Genomic DNA, 21,346 nt, shown 5'->3' on the forward strand with positions numbered 1-21,346 from the left:
GTCATTCCAAACCTGTATGACTTTTTTCCTCTGTGGAACACAAAAGGAGAAATGCTGAAGAACATACTAGCTGCTCTTTTCTACATAATGAAAGTGAATGGAGATCCAGGCTGTCAAGTTTCAAAAATGATAAAATGCACTTTAAAAGTATCATTTATTGTGTGTTCCACAGAACATAAACAAAAAAAAAAAAAAGCCATACAGCTTGGAAACAAATGAGGGAAAATAAATAAATGACAGTATTTTTTTGGCAAACTAATAAAACTCTTAAGACAAAGTCAGATTACACACAGTTTTAAAAAGAAAAGAAAAAAAGATGATGACATTAATGAAAAACTGCTTGTAGAACTACCAAAATAATGCCATAATGTTGTTCACTTGGAAAAAGGGGGGGGGGGGGAATTATCTTAGCGCTTTAGTCTTCTGTAAAAGAAAATGGATGACTTGTGGCAACATGTTCAACCACAGGCACTGGCCATTTATCTCATGTGTCAAAATGTTTTAATACTGATGTCTGCATGTCTGGAAGTGTGAGGTAGAAGAGTGTCTGTGTCTGCATGTTTTTGTGACATATCAGGACACAACTCTGTATAATGACATGGGTATGACACAGGTATTACAAGGAGAGGGTGACTTATGAGGACATAACCCATGTCCCCATTTTTCAAAACACTTATAAATCATACAGAATGAGTTTTTTTGAGAAAGTATAAATGCACAAAGTTTCCTGTAAGGGTTAGGGTTGGTGTAGGGCCATAGAATATACAGTTTCTACAGTATAAAAACCATTACGCCTATAGGATGTCCCCACTTTGTGTGTGTGTGTGTGTGTGTGTGTGCGTGCATGAGTGAATGACAAGTTATGTGCTGACGCTCTGGATGAATAGCTCTGCCCCTTAATTAAAAAATGATGAATTCCCGAATTTAGACTCTTTTTCCACACTCATACTGAACATCAGGTCAGTTTAAGAACCACTGAGCTCCATCCAAAACTCTTGATTGGAAACAACTCTTTGGACAAACTGAGCATAATCTAATACAGTTAAAAAGGCTGACTGTGAAAACAAAGCCCTCACTGGCCTGATTTGGGAAAACTTTAAAGTTTAACAAAAATGAACATAATGAAAAAGGAAGCAGCGCTATAAACCCTGTGTGGGAATCATGCGCACTGCCCAAACACTGAATCTCCCGATTTCAAAACAAGTAAAGATTGTTGCAATTTGGCCCAATGCTGGGGAGTGTACAGGTCTTTTTGAGTTTTTCCCCCCAAAAAATGATCAGCCAATTGTTTTTTATTACCAACGTGATATATTCAGCATCTCTGTGCTCAGGAGGAATGCTAAGAGGAATCTGGAAACAGAAATGGGGCATAGCTGATTTATGCAGAAGTTTAACACTTCTGGCAGAGACAGTCGAACAGATGGTCAGATTTATATTGATAAGGCCGTAATGGATGACAAGAGAGGGGATGACTGATATGGAAAGACAGAAGGATGGAAAGCAGGTTTTTGGCCAGAAGGCTTCTTCACAAGAATGTTTCGCTCCAGTGGATGACGGCACATTTAACATGTGTGGTCTGACTGCGGACCAGCTGCACTGATATCAGTTTAAGCACATTAGTATCACACTTAATCCCTGAAGTGCATTTATTATGTTAGCCAAGGTTTCCTCCACCAAATAACAAGCCACAACTGCTTATGGTAGATTACGCGGTATTGACGATTTGGAGACAATAGGCAAACAACAACTCGCTGATGTGTATCAGACACTCTCTCTGCTGTCCGTATCGCTATCACTTGCATGCAACTGTCAGGTACATTATCACGGAGAGATTTGTGACTGGTTTCCCGTGGTAATGTTAGTATGCTGCAGTGCTCTTCACTGTCAGGCTCCTGGCCACCAGTGTGGTATCTAGGAAAACAGATGTCAAAATGCCTTAAATGAAGCTTGAATGGACAGGAGGGCACTTTGCATGCATGGAGGAATACTAATGAAAAGAAAAAGGAACAGAGATCAGTCTGAAATCTGATTCAGTTCAGTTGGATGCATTTAAATTACATTCATTTTCTGTTTGCCTTGATTTAAATATGATCTAATATGATTTACTTCATTTAAATCTACATTCAATATTCTAATTAAATAGTGGATTTTATCTTTGTCTTGCAAGAAAGCCTTATAACAAACACATGTTAAGAACCATTAAAGGAAACATAATATAAATATATATATATATATATATATATATATATATATATATATATATATATATATATATATATATATATATATACACATTATATATATATATATATATATATATATATATATATATATTTTTTTTTTTTTTTTTTTTTTTTTTTATTATTTTTTTTTTATTATTATATTATAGTTTTCTTGTGAAATGATGTTGATCTAGGTTTTATTTTATCAGCTTATGTATCTTCTTGGTATGTAGCAGCATAATAACAGTGTAGTCTAACAGCTGACTAACAGAAAAATCATAAATATTAAAAGAGAAAGTGAAAGTGTAAGATATAGACAGGTTAAATGAAAGATGAAGATGAGACAGTCATTGTAAAACGAAACCGATAAATCCACGAAAAAAGAAAGCAAGCTAAAATTAAAAATAAAATACTGGAAAGAGAAAAACAGATTCTGCGTTTTTTCCTACAGTGTGTCTCGGTGTGAGGGAAGACGGCATCTGTATAGGTCTGAAATAAAAAGAAGAATTATTAAAGCAGAGTGGAAAAAGGTATTTCTCAAACACTAGAGGGACGACATACTGACCACTCCAGAGACGCTCTGCGAAAGAAGAAAAGCGAATGAGGCAGAGTGACAGGAAGTAGATGAGGGCCAGATGGATATGTCATCAGCTGAGCTTCGATTCAGCAGCGCTTGTTATAAAAACAGCTGACGGACTGGAGGAACCCACAGACTAACCCTCATTGTTATTGAGAGCTGTGGAAAACAGGCACTTTTACAGGCCCTTCCTAACACACACACACACACACACCTATAGCAAAGCATACTGACAGTATCTGCAAGTACAAACAGAAGAGTGTGATTGTCTGTGAGTGTGCACACTTCAAACATTGATGCAGTAACATAACGCATAAGCATATTTATCAGCCAAAACTTTTAATTGACAGCTTGTTGAAGTGTGATGAGGAACAAACAGGAACAAATTGGAGGTGGAGAGGAGGCGGCGTGAAAGAGAGTTTTATAATGCAAAGCCATCTGCCAAAGTCAAACATGTCGCTAAACCTGTTTGAGTCCTGAGTGATTTATGAGTCTCATCACAGGTGTGTGTGTGTGTGTGTGCGCACACGTTTGGGTGTCACATTTGTGTTTGTACAGCCGTGTTTGCTCACCACGGTCACAATACTGTATGTGTGTGTGTGTGTGTGTGTGTGTGTGTGTAAGAGAGAGAGAGAGAGAGAGAGAGAGAGAGAGAGAGAGAGAGAGAGAGACAGAGAGAGAGAGAGACAGAGAGAGAGAGTATGTGTGTATGTATGTGTGTGTGTGCGTGAGTGTGTGTGTGTGTGTGTGTGCGTGTGTGTGAATATGCTATCAACAAAGAGTGCACAGCTCCCTCATGAGATCTATTATGTTTACTTTTCTAATTATTGAAAAACAAAAAAAACAATCTCTCTTGAGCTCTAAAATACACAAACAGTCTTAGAGCACCTCTATCGACATATAAACACATAGATTGGGTAATAATTAATAATTTAATACATTGTTTCCTCATTACAAATGATGTAATATAAATAAATATATAAAATATTGAATATATATATATATATATATATATATATATATATATATATATATATATATATATATATAGAAAAAAAATAATTTTAATACATATTAAAGAAAAATAAATATACAAACTGTATAATATAATATAATATATATTAATTATTTAATTTATATATATGGTCTTAAAACCACGCAACAATGTTAAAATGCTATAAAATAAAAAAAATAAAAAATAAAAAATAAAAATAATTGAATCAAATTGAACTGAATCCACAGTTCAGTTGGAGTAATGGTATTCTGGGGCTACTATATGACTTTTTATCAGAGGATGATATTAATGGAGTAGGATTTGTATCGCTGATCTTTTGTGAGCCTTGAAAATGTGATTTAAACCTCAGTGCTATAAAAACTCCTCTGAGAGCCAGTTAAGAATATAGACACATAAATAATGAAAAAATCAATGAGCTGAAAGCAAGCCAGAGGGATGCCCCAAACACTTTATCAAAGAGAGCAAGAGGCTGTGTTGTGTTTCACGCTTCCCTATGGTCATATAATCTTGGCTGAGAAGGCCTGCTCCCTCGTACAGAAAACACAGACATGCAGCTCCCACGACTGAAACACACTTCACAGCGTACATTCAAATCTGCTTTTACATGTAAATCTGAACTGTATGGGACAGTATATTTGCGGCTGCCATATTTCAAGATTTTAAATCCCCCAAATAGAGCTTTTTTCATAAATCAATATATTTTCTACCCAGTGGTTTACCTAATCTACCCAACATAGAGACCACGTGCACACATTCTCTTTACATAACAAGAAAAAGCACTAATCAGTTGAAAACCACAGCAAACATGTAACCCCAAAAATTGCTGCAAAAACCCTTGATTTTTAAGAATGTAAAGAGAAAGCATGAATCAGCAGCACTAAAAAGTTCAATACTCTTTTGTGTTTGGATATGTGAATCCACTTGCTGAGGAATTCGGACAGGCTGAATGCCTCACATGAACACTTTGACTCTGCTTGGACAAGCCTGGAGTGCTACAATGCTCCGATCGGCCAATCGGAAGCTGCGGAATGATGCGGCCAGCCAATCAGATCTCAGAAACTCCACAGTTTCCATCAGCGCCTGAGAGAAGCAAGTCAAAGTTCTGTGTAATAATATTCGAAACAAATTAAGACTTGTTCAAGGCTGGAGGGGGAACGAAAGAGAAGAAATGAAGCAGCAAGGGAGGGGTTACGTGGTTAAGGACTGTTTGGAATCAGTGAACTGGCAAATATTCAAGTGTGCAATTCCATTGACATGAGCGAAAACGCTTCCCAGAATCATCACATAATATTTACATTGTGGGGGGATTTTCTGGCTGGGGCTGCATTGTGCTAGGCTGATGCAACAAGTGAACAAAAGAACAGTGAAAACATAGACCGCATCCCCGTCAACAAGCTACCGGGTCCGAAGCCGAACCGCTTGTTTCCTTTGTTCACATTCGAACAGGTGAATGCCCCGAAAACAAAACAGGAAATTTAAATCCAGCAGTGATCAGTGTAAGGCACAGGTGCATGACTGCACACAAACAAACACAGAAACCCGTCCCGCTCGCATGGAGGCCCTTTCACATGAGGCAACAAAGTGTGGAGCAGGGCCTCGCACACAGGGCATGATGTGAGAGGAGGTCTTTCAGTGAGTCAATCTCTGTGTATGTGACATCTAATGCCCCTGGACGGTCCAATAAGGTGCTGACAGCGCTGGCGAGATAGATGGCGGTCCTTGGGGGCACATTCACCAAATCTGATAATATTATAATTTCAGCATTAATATTGTGTATAAACTATGACCACACTCTGATAAAGACGTTTGGAGCCTTGTCTGGAAGACACTGATCAGAAGGTGTGTATGAAACACTTCACGTGTTCTACAAAGTCTTCTTCATATCTGGAGAAAAGAGACAGGCGGAGACTTAAAGCAGATTTCATAGAATAATTACTGCAAGATAAGAACCAGATCAACATCTTGTACTGGTAAACTATACAAAACCAAACATTTGCTCCTGAACAAACAAAAGCAGCCGGAGTGAACTGTTTTTAGTACATGCAGAATTGAATTAAAATGAGTTTTTATGAGAATGAAGAAATGCTAGCAATGTTTATTTTTTGCTTATAATGGGTGTCTAAACACTTGGAAAAGAAGCTAAAATCATGCAACATAATTTGAGATGTCATTCAAATGTTAAACAATGGGAACGGCAGACGGTGAGGGCTTCCAGAAAGTCTTTTCCTCCGCTCTGAGGGCTAAATAAGTGCAATATTTGACATGAAGCAGTGACATCATCTTCTCACCCCCAAACCTGACGGCTCCGTACAGATGTTTCCAGCTGTGAGCCGCTGTTATGTGAGCTAAGCTAAACATTACAGTCAGTCTTCAGCTTTCAGCAGTCAGTGCTTCAGCAGGTGTGTCCTCCCAATTCACCAATCATCTACGCAGATATAGTTTTTACCAATTTATCTGATAATATTGATGGTTATAGAAGCTTATCCTTACTTGAGAAAAAACACCATTTTACCTAGCAAACTAATCACATTTATTGCTTTCCCAGCATGCAATTAGAAATTACATCAGCATGATTTCATTCAATTTAGTCCAATACTATCCCTCAGGAGAGCAATAGTATGGTCGAATTGGCCATGATAACTTGCTTGCTAATAGATGACATTGTGCGTTCTGTGATTTATATTATGTGCTAAAACAATAGAAGCTCATTCATATTATAAAGGTCAGATAAAATCTGGCATGAGACATTTGTTACTCCAACATCTGTTGACCTTACACATTTGGACACAGGAAATACTGAAATGTGAAGTCAGTGCTGATAGCTGGGTCAAACATGTGGACGGAAATCAGCAAGCTATTTATTGTTCCGCATCTGAGACACGATAATTGGTTAAAACCTCAAGTGCAATGCTAAAACCAAATCCGAAATAATTATCGATCGGAACCAGCTCCCGGTCCAAGCCTCGCTCAAGCTGTAATAACAACATTAACTGTCCCGTAAAGCAGTTCACCTTCAACCTCAAATTATCACGCAGATCGCTGCTCAGACGCCTTTTGTTCTCCAGAGACAACTGGGGCTAAGTACACAACTCCAAGACACATAAGCATCACTGCCCCGGAGATAAACTACTGAGAAAAAAAGATGTCTTTAAAAAGAAAGGCAGAGAGTGTTTTGAAAATAATAATGGGGTGAAATAAGATGAAAACGATTTGGGGAAAGGACGGAGCAAGAGATAGCATGAGGGAAATAAATCACAGTGCGAGACAGCAAAACTCACCCTGCAATTAGAGGTTAACCTCACACTTGTTTTACAAGGGCATGAAAAAGAGGATCCTTCCCTCGCTGAATTCTGATGCAAGCATTATTAGATTAGAATTAGAATCATTTGGAAATATTTTAAAAGACAAAGAAATATATGTGTTTTTCTAGTGCTGTTTTAAAAGAAATTGATATAAAAATCATATTGAAATAAGATAATAACTAAAATACATGATTTTTAATGCAATATTCCATAAAAATAACAACAACTGTGAACTTTAAAAACAAATGTGCTTCATTAAATTAAAAGCCTCTTGTATTATGTTGTGCTAAACAACTACTTTCTAAATCGAAAATAACAAGTGTTTCTTGAACAATAGATCAGCGTATTAGAATGATTTCTGAATGATCACGTGACATGTGTAAAGTTAAGCTTTGCAGTTGTTCTAAACCATGATCATATTTCAATAACAATACTACTCCCTGATAAAGGCTTCAAGTGTGGCAGGCACAAAAACACTCAATTTAATTAATCAACTAAAATGGAATAAAATGAAATAATATTACATATTCATTGGCACAGAGCTGTAATTTAAGTAAGGCAATGGGACCTAAACACTGGTTGTTCTGTATCAGAGAAGAAATGCATATATATCCAGCCCAACTGGCCAAATATTGAATGAAAATAAGATCATTTGGTAAGCATCTAGTATATGTTAGGCAATATCTGCTGCTTAGTTTTAATGTTATGATTTTTACTTGATATATATGTATCACATTTAATTTTACACATGCTTCCCCTCACGGTGGTTGGCGGGGAGTCCCTATAGCCACGATCTGAACACTGATTTTATGTATATTTGGGTGAGGGTGAGCATGTTAGTTTGTTGTTGCTCAGAGGCATATTCAAGCTCAGGTCACAGGTCTGTGGGCCAGCAGAGGGACACACACACACACACACACACACACACACACACACTACCCCTCTTTCACTCAGGGTCCCCAGCCAGACCGGCGGCCCTTATTGAAACCATATGTGAAGGGCTGAGATGGTTTTCTGCTTGGATTGAGGCAAACATGCAGAAAATTGTGGGAAGCAAACATAACCCCAGGACCAAGCGAGACGCTAATTAAAAAAAACGACAAAATACGACAAAAACTAGAGCATGTAAAGTTGACATCTCACTTCAAAAGTACCCCTAAATCTTGTTTTACTTACATACTTAAGTACTTACTGAAATATTAAAATTTAAAGTGTCTGTTTTCTATTTTAATATTTTGAAATATTTTCAGTGCCACGTGATCCTTTAGAAACCATTCTAAAATGCTGATTTAGTGCTTAAGGAACATTTGTTCTTATCACAAATTTTGAAAACCGTTGTGCTGGTTAAAATATTAGAAACCGTGAAAGATTATAGCAGGATTCTTTGATAAAGTTCAAACAAAGTTCATAAGAACAACATTTACTTGAAATCTCTTGTAACAACGTCCATGTCTTTACTGTTACTTCTGATCAATTTAATATCCTTGCTAAACAAATTTATTAATTTCTTTACTATTATGTATGTGTTCGTGTGTGTGTGTGTGTCTATATATATAAACAAATATATATATATAGTAATGTATATTTGCCACATAATGTTTAATTAGTTTTGCCATTCTCCATCTGTTGTCTGTTTAAATTTAAATGTATAGCTGCATTTATGCATTTCAAAACACATTTCTAAGATTCACTCATGCATTTGCTGCTGTTTCAAATGCAATCCAATCACATACTCATTGTAATATGATTGATGCATCACAGGTGTCCATACATTGTGAAATGATGCATATGTGGAGATTTTGTTTAGGATCAGCTGAAATGTCATCTGTCTAAAGTATACTAAATATCTTTCGACGAAACCATTATGTTTTTGAGGTGATTTAGTTGATCGTTATGCCGCTGGAAAGAAATATCAACATTTCAAGCCGTTCTGATGATCCCATTCCAATAAGCTTGGCGAGAGGAGCTAGTGTTGTGATTGTTACGACATCAGAAACTAACATGTGGATTGTGGGTAAAGTGATCATAGCAGAGCTAGACAGGAGTCCCAGGAAGAGGAATGAATCTAAACGATGACAGATTGGAGACGAACAAGAATGGGCGTCTGAAGTTCACACCAACAACATGAACTATAAATCAATCTCTGTATATAACGCTGCTACCTCAAGTGTTCATATCTGAGTGTGTGCATGTGAGCCATCTCTTTTCTGCACATATAAACGTCTGCATCCAATTTGACTCCTCAGGAAAACCCAGACAAATGAAGTGTCTTATTCAACACTATCACATAAGAGGATTCCTCTAATGCTGATCAACAGCCTTATGAGAAGAACCGCCAAAAGCAGTCCCTCGGAGAGTGGAGAGAGTGGACGAGGTGCACAGAGTCTACACATCACACACACAGCTAAACCTCTACACCTTGGCCCAAACATCACACTACATCAGACACAATTCTCCTCGGCTCATTTTGTTTAAGCCGGAAATAGTCTCATGTAGCCAGATTTCTGACTGTCGACATGAAGTCTGGTCCACGCATCCTGATCAAGAGCTGCATACTTACACATGACATTTCTGCAAAATGATGCTTAAGGGCATGAATAAATTGACAACAAAAACTGGACAATTTAACTCAAGGCAGAACAAATGTGTATATACTAAATATAATGGTGTGCTCAGAAATATCGAATTTACTTGCTACAAAGTATACCAAAAAAAAAAAAAAAGCTCTTATGAGAAACCCTGTTTATGTTAACTCGCATAAAGCCAGCCAATCAGATTGGAGCTTGCCATTTTGGATCTTGTCCCAACAGATGCTGAATTGCAGTTAGAACTGGAAAAACAGGAAGAAAACAAACATAGCAAACATACAGAGCACCATCCCAAACATTTATCGCAATTACTTTACAAAAGCTTTAATTAGCAAACATTAGTTAACAACGTATCAATGATAAAAAGAAAAAATAAACATGCAAAGCATTTTTTTTTCTTAGTGTTAATTTCAACATTATAAAAATCAAAAGCTGCATCTGTTTATATTAGTCAATGCACCTGTGCCAACATGAACTAACATTGAATGTCGTTTACATTAATAACTAACATTAACAATGATTAATAAATACTGCAATAAATGTATTGTTCATGCTTAATGTAGAAGTTAATGCATTAAATATCATTAACTACTGTATTTACCTTTTACCAAAGAAAACAATTAATGACATCGTTATTTCTTTTTACAAATTTTGTCCATTTATTATTTAGGTTTTATATATTTCAATATTTTATATTTACATCAATATATTATAAGTTCAATCATTTCAAAACTATGAGTAATTAAAGACATTTTAAGTATGCCAAACAGCACTACATGTCCACAACTGTTTTCAGTGAACAAAAAAACTAAAAAAAAGACATCATTTAAATAATTGTACTCATTACATATGGATTGGCTCCATTGTGACGAATTTTTGTTAAATTAGAGCATTCTGAGAAAAAGTGTGTTATTTCATTAAAATTAATGAAAATTATTTAAACACAGTGAATCTAATTTAATGATAAATGGTCTATTTAATAGTGTCATTTCAAAGAGTGTATTAATATTAATAAATCAGCGAATGTTTCAAGAAAAGTACTTTTTTTCTGGATGAAAGTTTTTTTTTTTTTATTGTTTTTCTTTCATTTCAGAACTGAATTCTAAAAGACACTCTCTCTTCAGTTCGGAAATTCAGTTCTGAGCAGTGTGAGTGGTGTAGATCATTGTCCCAGTGGGAGCCCGATTAGCAGTTTAGTTTGAGGTTTGGAGAGAGCTGAATCTTTTTTTCTCAACAACAGCCTCGGCAACAGTTGGTCTGCCACGTCACAGTTGACATGCATGCCTCTTTAACACACAGCAAGTATGAGAACAGCACCTTCATCCTGACACCACACCACATTCTTCAAAACTCAGATTTCAGCTGGAGGCAGGATGTGCTCAGGTGGAGGATAGAAATGAAGTCTGTGCCTCCACACGTGTGCTGAAAATCACTCACTCAATTAAACTGAAACACTGCCAGCCAGCCAACTACCTCAGGGACAATATATAAAAACTGGTATGGATCAATGCTATACGCATATATAGATAATATTCTCACACATTCATGTCACATATCATTGTGAAATGTGCAAGGCAAGCAGATTTAATGTCGTCTAATCAGATAAAATAAAGATAATAAAAAAAGATCACAGAGTAATGAGGCAGGGCTGAAGAACTGAAAGGCTGAGCTCTGAAAATATCTGATTGAAGTTAGATTAAATCCAGCCCTGACAAATAAAGTTCAAGCCTCATAAACCCACTGCAGTGTTGCTAGAGTTGTCTATAGGTTAAAACTACATTAAACAGCAGCAACAAACAAGAAGATACACTACTATTTAAATATAGAGGGTCTTATGTCTTTAGCTCAGGCTGCATTTATTTAATCATATTAAATGTAATCATGAACAGTAAAAACAGTAATATTGTGAAATATTGTTATCATTTGAAACAACTACTTTAATATATATTTAATGTGCAATTTATTTTGTGAGGCAAAGATTAATTTACTCCTTCATAATCATTCTAATATACGGATTTGATGCTCAAATTATCAAAGTTGAAAACAGTTGTGCTGCTTAGTATTTTTGTCAAAGTGTGATTTTCCACAATGCTTTGATGAACAGGAAGTTCAAAAGAACTTTATATGTAACAGTGTAAGGCTTTGGCACTTTTAATCAAATTAATGCATCCTTGCTGAATAAAATTAACTTCTTTCAAAAACAATAGTCTTGAATGGTATTCGTAACTTGAATTTGACAGTATGCCAAAGTAACAGAAAATGCTCACTGTCTGCAGACACCATTGCTTAACTTATTATTTGACCAATGTTTAGTAATAGAATGAAGAAATAAAATATAAATATGATATAATAATCCTAAATATTGTCAAAATGTACAATTGGAAAGAGAAAATTGCTTCAGTGTTTTTTTTTTTAACCCTCTGTTTTTCAATTTGAAACGGAACAAATCTTCCCAAATACTCAAAAGCCTCTAATATCAATGCTGGATCTCGGAGGGCTGAATATTTTAAAGCTCCTTTTGCAGAGGACTTTGTTGAAAGGGTCAAAATAACATTCTTGTTCTCAATCTGTAACTGCTTGGAAATGACAGTTGAAAGACGTTAAACGGAGAGAACAAAGGACTGTGGAAATCTGAAAGGAAATTGCCTGTAGAACGAATCCACCAGACAAGCAGAAAGAAAAGCTCACACCCTGCCTCTTATCCTCTCCGTACACGTTTTAGAAGAAGAGGGCAGCAAATCCACACTTCCCTGCAGGTCAAACATACACACTTCCACCTGTTAGCTGCACAGTCCACTGTGACCAATGGACAACAGCAACATAAACACACGGATAAGTCTGACAAATTGATCTCGTTCAGGTCCAGGACCTCTGGGGCTCTTTGACTTCAGGTTCAACTAGAGATCAGACGAAGGGTGGAGCAAGAAAGAGAGAGGAGTCTGAATTACTTTGATGAGAAATGCTTTTAGCACTGCATAACAATATTCAGGAACAGCAAATGCATTTAACTAAATTTCAAAACAGCGTCTCAACCAGGCGGCTGCATGATGATTACACATTATTTATCTCTGCAACTATTCACATTATTTAAATAATAATAAATAATAATAGCAATCAATCAAAAAGTGTTAACCTTTTTACATTTTTTATATTCTCAACAACTAATGTTTTATTAAAGAACAAAAGGTTAAAAATTAGTGGAATAAAAATAACTGTAATTCATTTAATACATTGATGCTTAAAGCTTCTGTTGCAATTTTCTTGCAATACAGAGCACGGATTTTAGAATGGCCAAAGAACGAGGTTTAGAGCCACATAAGAGTGAATAAATGATGCTAGAATTTTCTAACTGTATCAGCATCAGTATCATGCAGAAGTTGACAAGAGCGCAGCTCAAGGCGTAGGTGTTTCATAACTACATTCTTACAGGGTCTTCCAGCCAGTCTCCTCTCCTCCCCTTCCCTTCCCTCCGCTCTCACATCTGTGCTGATATGAGCTCTGTCATCTGGAAACCAACAGTACTGTTAGCTGTATCTCCAACAATCTCTTCTCCTGTCTATCTCAAATCTCACGGTTTCTCTCGGGTGAGTGTCATTAGAAAGTGATATGATCACAAATCTCGGTCAACATGACGGAAACATTTCTTACAAAATCAGTTATTATTCGTTTTTAATACTATGGTTTCACTGCAGCACAAATGTCAAGAGGAAAGAGTTTTATCTTCCATTCAACCTTTATAAATTTGATTAAAAATGGCATGTTATGTTCGACATAATGTTAGTGCTGTGATCTTTTCAGCTTCCATGCAGATGCTTGTCAGATTTGTCCTAATCCTGTTATGTCCTCTAGTGGCCAAAACCAGGACACACCCTGTAAGACAGAACCCTTGGTAGATTTGTATGAGGAATAGAGACAAACTGAAGAAATGTTACACTGAAAATCACCTCCTGTTAACCGTTGTATCCGGATCACTGGGGCAAAACTCAGTAATCGGTTTGATTTGTAAAATATAATGCAGAAGACATTTAAAAAGAGTTGCACACAAAACTGATTAATTCAAACAGAACATTAAACTTAAGGGAGCAACAATAGTTCAGATATTAAGTGAAAAATTACTTAAATACCCACAGTCCACTGAAAACAGAAATCTTAAGAAAAACAGCAAATGAAAAAAAAAGTGAGAGTAAACACTTTCATCTTGTTAAATATATATATATATATATATATATATATATATATATATATATATATATATATATTAAATATAAATATACAAATGTTGTTTAACAACACTGTTTCACTAAAAATATTAAGCAGCAGAACCGTTTTCAACATTGATAAAAATAAGAAACATTTCTTTAGCACCAAATCAGCATCTCAGAATGATTTCTGAAAGATCATGTGACACGTGACACTGAAGACTGGAGTAATGGCTACTAAAAATTCAGCTTTGCCATCACAGGAGAAAAAAAAATGCATTTTAAAATATGTAATAAATAATAATATTTCACAATATTGCTATTTTTACTCAATTTTTGATCAAATGAATGCAGTCTTGGTGAGCATAAGAGCAAACACTGCTGGTAAATAATGCTTTTTACCCTTAACTATTCTTTTATATTAACATCATGTATCCTCCTTTTCACACCAGCCTTTTTGTTTGTCATTTTTCTGCTTGCCATTCTATCTCTCCTCTCGTGATCACCTAGTGCATATATTTCATCACAACCTCTTGTCCGGATTTCTTTAATGAATCTGCTTAATGGAGAAGACTCCAATTAAATCCTTGAGTGAGGAGGACTCGGCATCCAGGGTAAACAAACTTACCCTGACAGGCTTGCGGTACTGGGTAAGATAGCGGGCCGAGAAAATGAATTAGCTTCCTGACAGACGTCAAAGCCAATCCCAAGGAAGAAGCGGGGCACCTCTCGGCACCTCTATTTTATCTGCCCCTTAGTATTCAGCCTGAGCCACCCGCTCACATCCAAAATGTATTCATTTATTCAGAAGCCCTTGGAGAAATCAGAAATCAGGCTTGGTGTTCTTTATGTTCAGATGGAGTTTGTGTGAATAACGTGTGTTAAGTGAGGCGGAAAATAAGCACAGGATCGCCCCGCAGTGAGAGACGACAGCAGCTCACCAAAAAATGGGCGTCACCTTCATGCAGACAACAAATTCTTTGATTTTGAATATTTCACTCCCTTTATCTTCATCTCCAGTCAGAACATGACATGAAGAAGGAGAAAATACAGTCCGAAAACAAATGAAAAATGATGAGCTTTGCCTATAACTCAATAAGCATTATCAAGAGATGCAGCTGTGCGAGGAAGCAGATGCATGTGAGAATGAGAGATCCACCTTCTTTTTATGGCTATGGTGTGTTTCACCTTGTGGTTGTTCTGCTGGCTGCTTGTTCGAATGCTAATTAGTTTAATTAGCAAGATGAGTTGTAAAAAAGACGCTTGATTGAGCAAATTGAAATTCAGAATTGCTTAAAGGGGGGGGGTGAAATGCTATTTCATGCATACTGAGTTTTTTACACTGTTAAAGACTTGGATTCCCATGCTAAACATGGACAAAGTTTCAAAAATTAAGTTGTACGTTTGAGGGAGTATTTTTGTTCCAATACTCCTTCCAGTTTGTCACAAGTTTCAGAAAGTTTTTTTTGAGTATGGCTCTGTGTGACGTTAGATGGAGCGGAATTTCCTTATATGGGTCTTAAGGGCACGTCTGCCGGAAGAGCACGCGCTCCTGTATAGAAGAGCACTGAGAGCACAGGCATTCAGTGATCAGAGCGAGAGCGTCGCGAAATGTCACAAAAGAAGTGTGTTTTTGGTTGCCAGGGCAAGACAACCCTGCACAGATTACCAAAAGAGAAACAGCATTAAGGGACCAGTGGATGGAGTTTATTTTTACAGAGCATCAACGGAGTTGTGAAAGTGTTTGTGTTTGTTCCCTGCATTTCGAAGATGCTTGTTCACAAGGCCCAGTTTGACGACGGATTTGCGTATCGTTTATTTCTTAAGGATGATGCAATCCCAACGAAAAAGGGTCACGATCGTGTGTTGGAACCGCAGGCGGTGAGTAAAACTGCTTCAAATGTCTCTGCCTCCTTGTTAGTGCGTCCTCACGGTGTCACAGCTTCCAAACGCTCTCAACACAAAAGCCTACTCGCGCTCGTGATTCTTTAGCTCCGCCCACACGTCACGCCTCCAGTCGATCGTGTTTTTCCGGGAAAAATCGGTACAGACTATCTTTCTCTTATGAATATAATAAAACTAAAGACTTTTTGGAGTTATGAAGGATGCAGTACTACTCTATAGGTACTCAAGATTAACAGGAGATTGAGTGAAAACGAGCATTTCACCCCCCCTTTAAAGGAACCCAAAAACGACAATTCTTTCATCATTTACTCAATCATGTTCCATTCGTTCTGCACATGTGTAATGTTGCTCTCACCCCTGAATGTCAGAGGAACTCAAATCAAAGCATTTGCATATGAAATAACAGAGGAGCAGTACTTGATGTGTTTAGAGGAAAGCCAGCCAGCCTACCTCTCTAAGTACTGTACTGCCATAACCTCTGTACAAGCCTCTGAAACCCTGCAATGAGAAATCAAAACGAGATGTCATCTCTGCACAGACAAAAGATGTGGCATTATCATAACTGGTTGCTTTACAAAAAGACTTATTTCTCAGTCAGTTCACCAGTGCATTTGTCAGTGACGCGACAGCTCGAGCGCACTGATCACTGTAAGTCAAGCTGAAGGATCCGGATCCTGAATACACATACCTCTTCTTGTAGTGTGTTCAGCAGCACTCGGTAGGTACTGAGAGAGGGACTGGCCTGTGTCCTCTGCTTTACTACTTCAGTCGGCACACGGATCAGACAGGCCACCTGTGTAAGAGGAAGAGAGCACTCATCAATCTGTCAAACAAAGACAAACGCTCAGGTACACTGCAAAAATAGGAAATAAAGTAAACACATTTACAGCTTATATTTGCAGATGTACATACATACTGTGGAACATAATTAAATTGTATTTCGATGTATTCAGGATATTTCTAGTATCAATCAATAGACATAGTAAATAAATATCGATCGATCAATCCAAAAATGCAAAAGGCAAAAAATGCCAAAATAAATAAAAAATAAATAATAATAATAATATTTTATATATATATATATATATATATATATATATATATATATATATATATATATATATATATATATATATATATATATATATATATATATATATATATATATATATATATATATATATATATATATATATACACACACACACACACACAAGTATTAAATATAGCAATTTCGTAAAAAAAAAAAAAACATCTCAAGAAAAAAAAAATGTCTGGTAGATGAGACTACTGTATTACTATACAACACAAAATCATTTAATTGTACATCAACGAGGTCTTTATTTAATGTTCATGTAAATGGAATTAATAAAACCCCATTATACAATAAGTCACAGAAACACTCATTCTCACATGCAAACACACACATACACACACACACACACACACACACACGAACAACAGCTGATATGCAGACGCATTCTCATGTTTTGTCGATAGCTGAAGTGTGGCGTTATTCAAGCTCATTCTCCACAGCCACATCCCCTTCTAAAACTACACTTGTGGTGCATTACTTCTGACTCCGCGCTGGGGTCGGAAATACCGGGGTGAACCGAGGATGGAAAGCAATCTCCGCAACCACAGGGAGTTTACCGGCCCCCCACCAGACCCCCAGGCTCACACAGGATCTGTGGTGCTAGAAGTAATCTCTTCTGAATGACAGAGCGAGAGAGAGAGAGGTCGGGTCTGATGTGAGCCCAGCTGACAGCCTACAGGCGGCGTGTGTGATAAGCTACGCTAGTTTGCCCTCTGTGTGACTCTGGCAGGTGGCAGGGCATCTTCTTGCACACTGCTGTTGCTGAAATAATGGCCACTTGGCTTACAAAAAAGCAAGCAGGATTTTGCAGAACGGCGCGACACAAATGTGGAAGATCCAGCAGAGGGAATCTGTAATTGTTATTTCCACTGAGAAAAGTTTTCATTTTTAAGCCAAAACCATGTAGCAAGACTACCAACCAGTGGTGAAACGTGGGAACTACCGACCATCGGTGTGTTACACAAAACTGAGAGGGGCCCATTTTACTAAACTCATTACATTCTCTTTTGCTGGGTTAACATTTATGAAACACTAAACATCCCGTCTCCTCGTGTAATTCTCAAAAGGATCAAATTTACAGCACTAAATAGAGAGGGAAGTGGATATGACAAGTAATTCTTGCAGTAATTAAATTGGTGTGCGTGAGCGCGCGCCGCAGCAATTTTGTCTCACTTCGCAGGGGAGTTGATGGAGGACTGGCGAGAGATGATATCAGATCAATTACCGGCACTATGTGTATTTCTGGGTAATTTACAGAGAGCAGTGAGGAGGAAAACTAGGCTGAGGCTGAAAAAACAATGGAAGTCAAAGCCTTGACAGAGTTTTGTTTAAGGATCAGGGCCGGCTCTAGGTTATTTGGTGCCCAAGGCGAGAGACACTGATAAAGTAAATTCAGCTGTTTAGATTTGCCTCAACAGAATAAAACCTATTTAGTTTCCTTACTATTATTTACTATTCACTTATTCTACAAAGAAAACACAATGTAACGTTCATAAAACTGTACACAATGGAATGCGCACGTGAGTGGGACTGTAGTGCCATCTAGTGGTCGCTGTTTTTCTTTGGCTCAGTTGCGCGTGGATCGTGAGCTGTGTGTTAGTGATGGGAAGTTCGGATCATTTTACCGACTCGGACTTTTGAGTCTCGTTCAGCAAAATGAACGAATCTTTTTTCGAGTCATTTCGTTCATTTCGTTCATTTTAGCAAAATGTTATTAAAATATTAAGTGCTACCTCCCCAACACATCTAGTACTTACGCAAACGTTGATCACATTACAAACAATACAAAAATAAAATGCTATGAGATAAAGAAAAAAATACTCATTCTTTACCTGGGTCTTCAGTCTGTGATTAGCTCATCTCACCTCTTATCTGACAAGAAGTCTTCGGGTTTAAGTCATTCCTTAATCACGTGACAGCCCCATACGCGAAACTAACGCGGTCTTGAGCCGGAAAGAGAATTGATTAGTTCTTCTCATGAGTCTTTCGGGTCGAGTTTGACTCGTTCCTTAATCACGTGACAGTCCCATACGCGAAACTAACGCGGTCTTGAGCCGGAAAGAGAATTGATTAGTTCTTCTCATGAGTCTTTCGGGTCGAGTTTGACTCGTTCCTTAATCACGTGACAGTCCCATACGCGAAACTAACGCGGTCTTGAGCCGGAAAGAGAATTGATTAGTTCATCTCATGAGTCTTTCGGGTCGAGTTTGACTCGTTCCTTAATCACGTGACAGTCCCATACGCGAAACTAACGCGGTCTTGAGCCGGAAAGAGAATTGATTAGTTCTTCTCATGAGTCTTTCGGGTCGAGTTTGACTCGTTCCTTAATCACGTGACAGCCCCATACGCTATTTCTGACATTTCTGTCACTGTGTTTTTGTTACTGTTTGTTGAGGATCTGTGGTTTGTTATTATTTTATAAATAAATAAAACCCTGTTATAAATAAAATTTTGATTAATTTGTCTTCTTGACTGTCTATCGGTAAATAAACACTAGGCTATATAATAATATAATAATCCAAGCTTACAATAAAAAGTATTTATAGACTAGTTCGTTCATTTTTAGTCCAATTTTGAGTTTGCTGGTATAATAATTGCTTTTCCTAGGCAGACTTGACATATTGGTGTAATATATGTATAAGAAGATTGCTAAAAAAAGGACATAATGACATACATTAAAAGCAAATAACATTTTGAATTTGAATTATTAATGTTAAAGACAAATGTTAAAGACATTAAGGTTATGATAACTTCAGCTTTAACAGTTTTAACCCAGCTCAGAGTGAGGAGTTTCAGATCCTGGTTAACTGCCAGTGCAGGGGCCATGTTTTGGGAAGACTTTGACGAGAGGGTAGCAAGCTTGAGGCCTTCTGCTACCTCTTCTAAGACCTCAGATGCTATGATGGCCAACCTTGGAGAGCCACTCTTACCCCGCACATCAGACCCTCTGGCCTGGTGGAGGAGATGTTCACCAGTATACACAAGCCTTTCTGAAGTCACAAAGACAAGACTTTGCATTGTGGCCACATCCGTGCCATCTGAATTTTTTTTTTCTAAAACTGGGCAGATTATCTCAGACAGAAGAACTCACAGACTCAGCCCATCCAAGGTCAGGGAGCTTGCTTTTTTTTATTTTTATAATGCAAACATGCCTTAAAGCAAGTCCTAAAAATATAGCCACAGTGTGTTATTTATTTTAAAGCTTATTTATTTTTATTTATTTAGAAAAAGACTAGCTTGTTGTGCAATATTTTTGTTGTTGTGATTTTAAAAGGTAATTTGTTATTGTTATAAGGCTCCATAGCTTTAGTATCTCTTAATTTTCATTTATTTTTTATTCAAATGGTTTAAAATTATTTTGGGAATAGCTTGTTGTGCAATATTTAGTTTTTCTTTTTTTTGTATTGTACTTTCAAAGTTCATTTGTTAAGGTTATTAGACCCTGTGGCTTTATTATCTTTTAATTTTAATTTCATTTTTAATTATTTACATTTTTATTATTTTAATTTATTTTGGAATAGTTGTCCTCTTTGTTACAAAGCTTTTCTGTAATAAACAATAAACAACTATTCAAAAGTATGTACAGTGTTTTTAATGTTTATAAAGTGTCATATGTTACAAAAGTATGGTTTACACAGACAATCTGATTTAATAACTGCACAACTAAACAAAAACAAACAAACAGACAGAAAAAAAGATCAACATTTTAAGCATAACCAACTCTTTATTTCCACATTCAGTGTTATGGAAAAGTACCACCATGACAGAAATTAAAAACAACAATTTGAAAACAGAAATGCATCACGTTACTGTAAGAGTAAATAATACTAATAATAAATAAGTACTACGCACCCATTTTGTAAGGAAAGTTGTAAATGAACTAATTACTCTAGCCAATGTTGTCACACAGTACAAAATAACGAAAAACCCGAAGAACCGAAAGATGAACTATTCAATTATCTGCATTCTTTTACTGTCAGTGTCTATGGTTTTAGCGTATCGGTCTCTCACGTGATTAAGGAATGACTCGACCCGAAGACTCATGAGATGAACTAATCAATTCTCTTTCCGGCTCATGCTGCATTGGGTTTAACGTATTGGGCTGTCACGTGATTGAGGAACGAGTCAAAAACCCGATAGACTCGAACTATGAACTAATCAATTCTCTTTCCGGCTCAAGACTGCATTGAATGACAGGTGAATTACTACTACTAGAACAGAACCCATAGAATAATGCGCATGCGCGACTGAACGAATCACTCCCCGAGACGACTCGTTCTTCCCGAGTCACATTAAAGATTCGTTCAAAATGAACGAATCGTTCAAGAACGACACATCACTACTGTGTGTGTGTGTGTGTGTGTGTGTGTGTGTGTGTGTGTGCGCATGGGGCTTAAAGGGTGGAACGAAAGTCTCAAAATCCAAATTAATCAAATAGAATC

The 21,346-nt window shown here is 36.9% G+C and overlaps 1 protein-coding gene across 1 annotated transcript in view; it reads right to left on the minus strand.

Annotated features, from left to right (window-relative positions):
• Positions 1-21,346, minus strand: part of LOC113055175 (S-adenosylmethionine mitochondrial carrier protein-like) — a 43,998-nt gene that overhangs the window by 15,989 nt on the left and 6,663 nt on the right. Inside the window, exons 4-5 of the mRNA XM_026221204.1 lie at positions 16,497-16,601; positions 16,259-16,306 (exon numbers count right to left, since the gene is read on the minus strand). Of these exons, the coding sequence (XP_026076989.1) occupies positions 16,259-16,306; positions 16,497-16,601 (153 nt within the window). The remainder of the gene's footprint in view (positions 1-16,258; positions 16,307-16,496; positions 16,602-21,346) is intronic.

This window comes from Carassius auratus, chromosome 36 (genome assembly GCF_003368295.1).
Source record: "Carassius auratus strain Wakin chromosome 36, ASM336829v1, whole genome shotgun sequence".
NCBI classification, from domain to species: domain Eukaryota; kingdom Metazoa; phylum Chordata; class Actinopteri; order Cypriniformes; family Cyprinidae; genus Carassius; species Carassius auratus.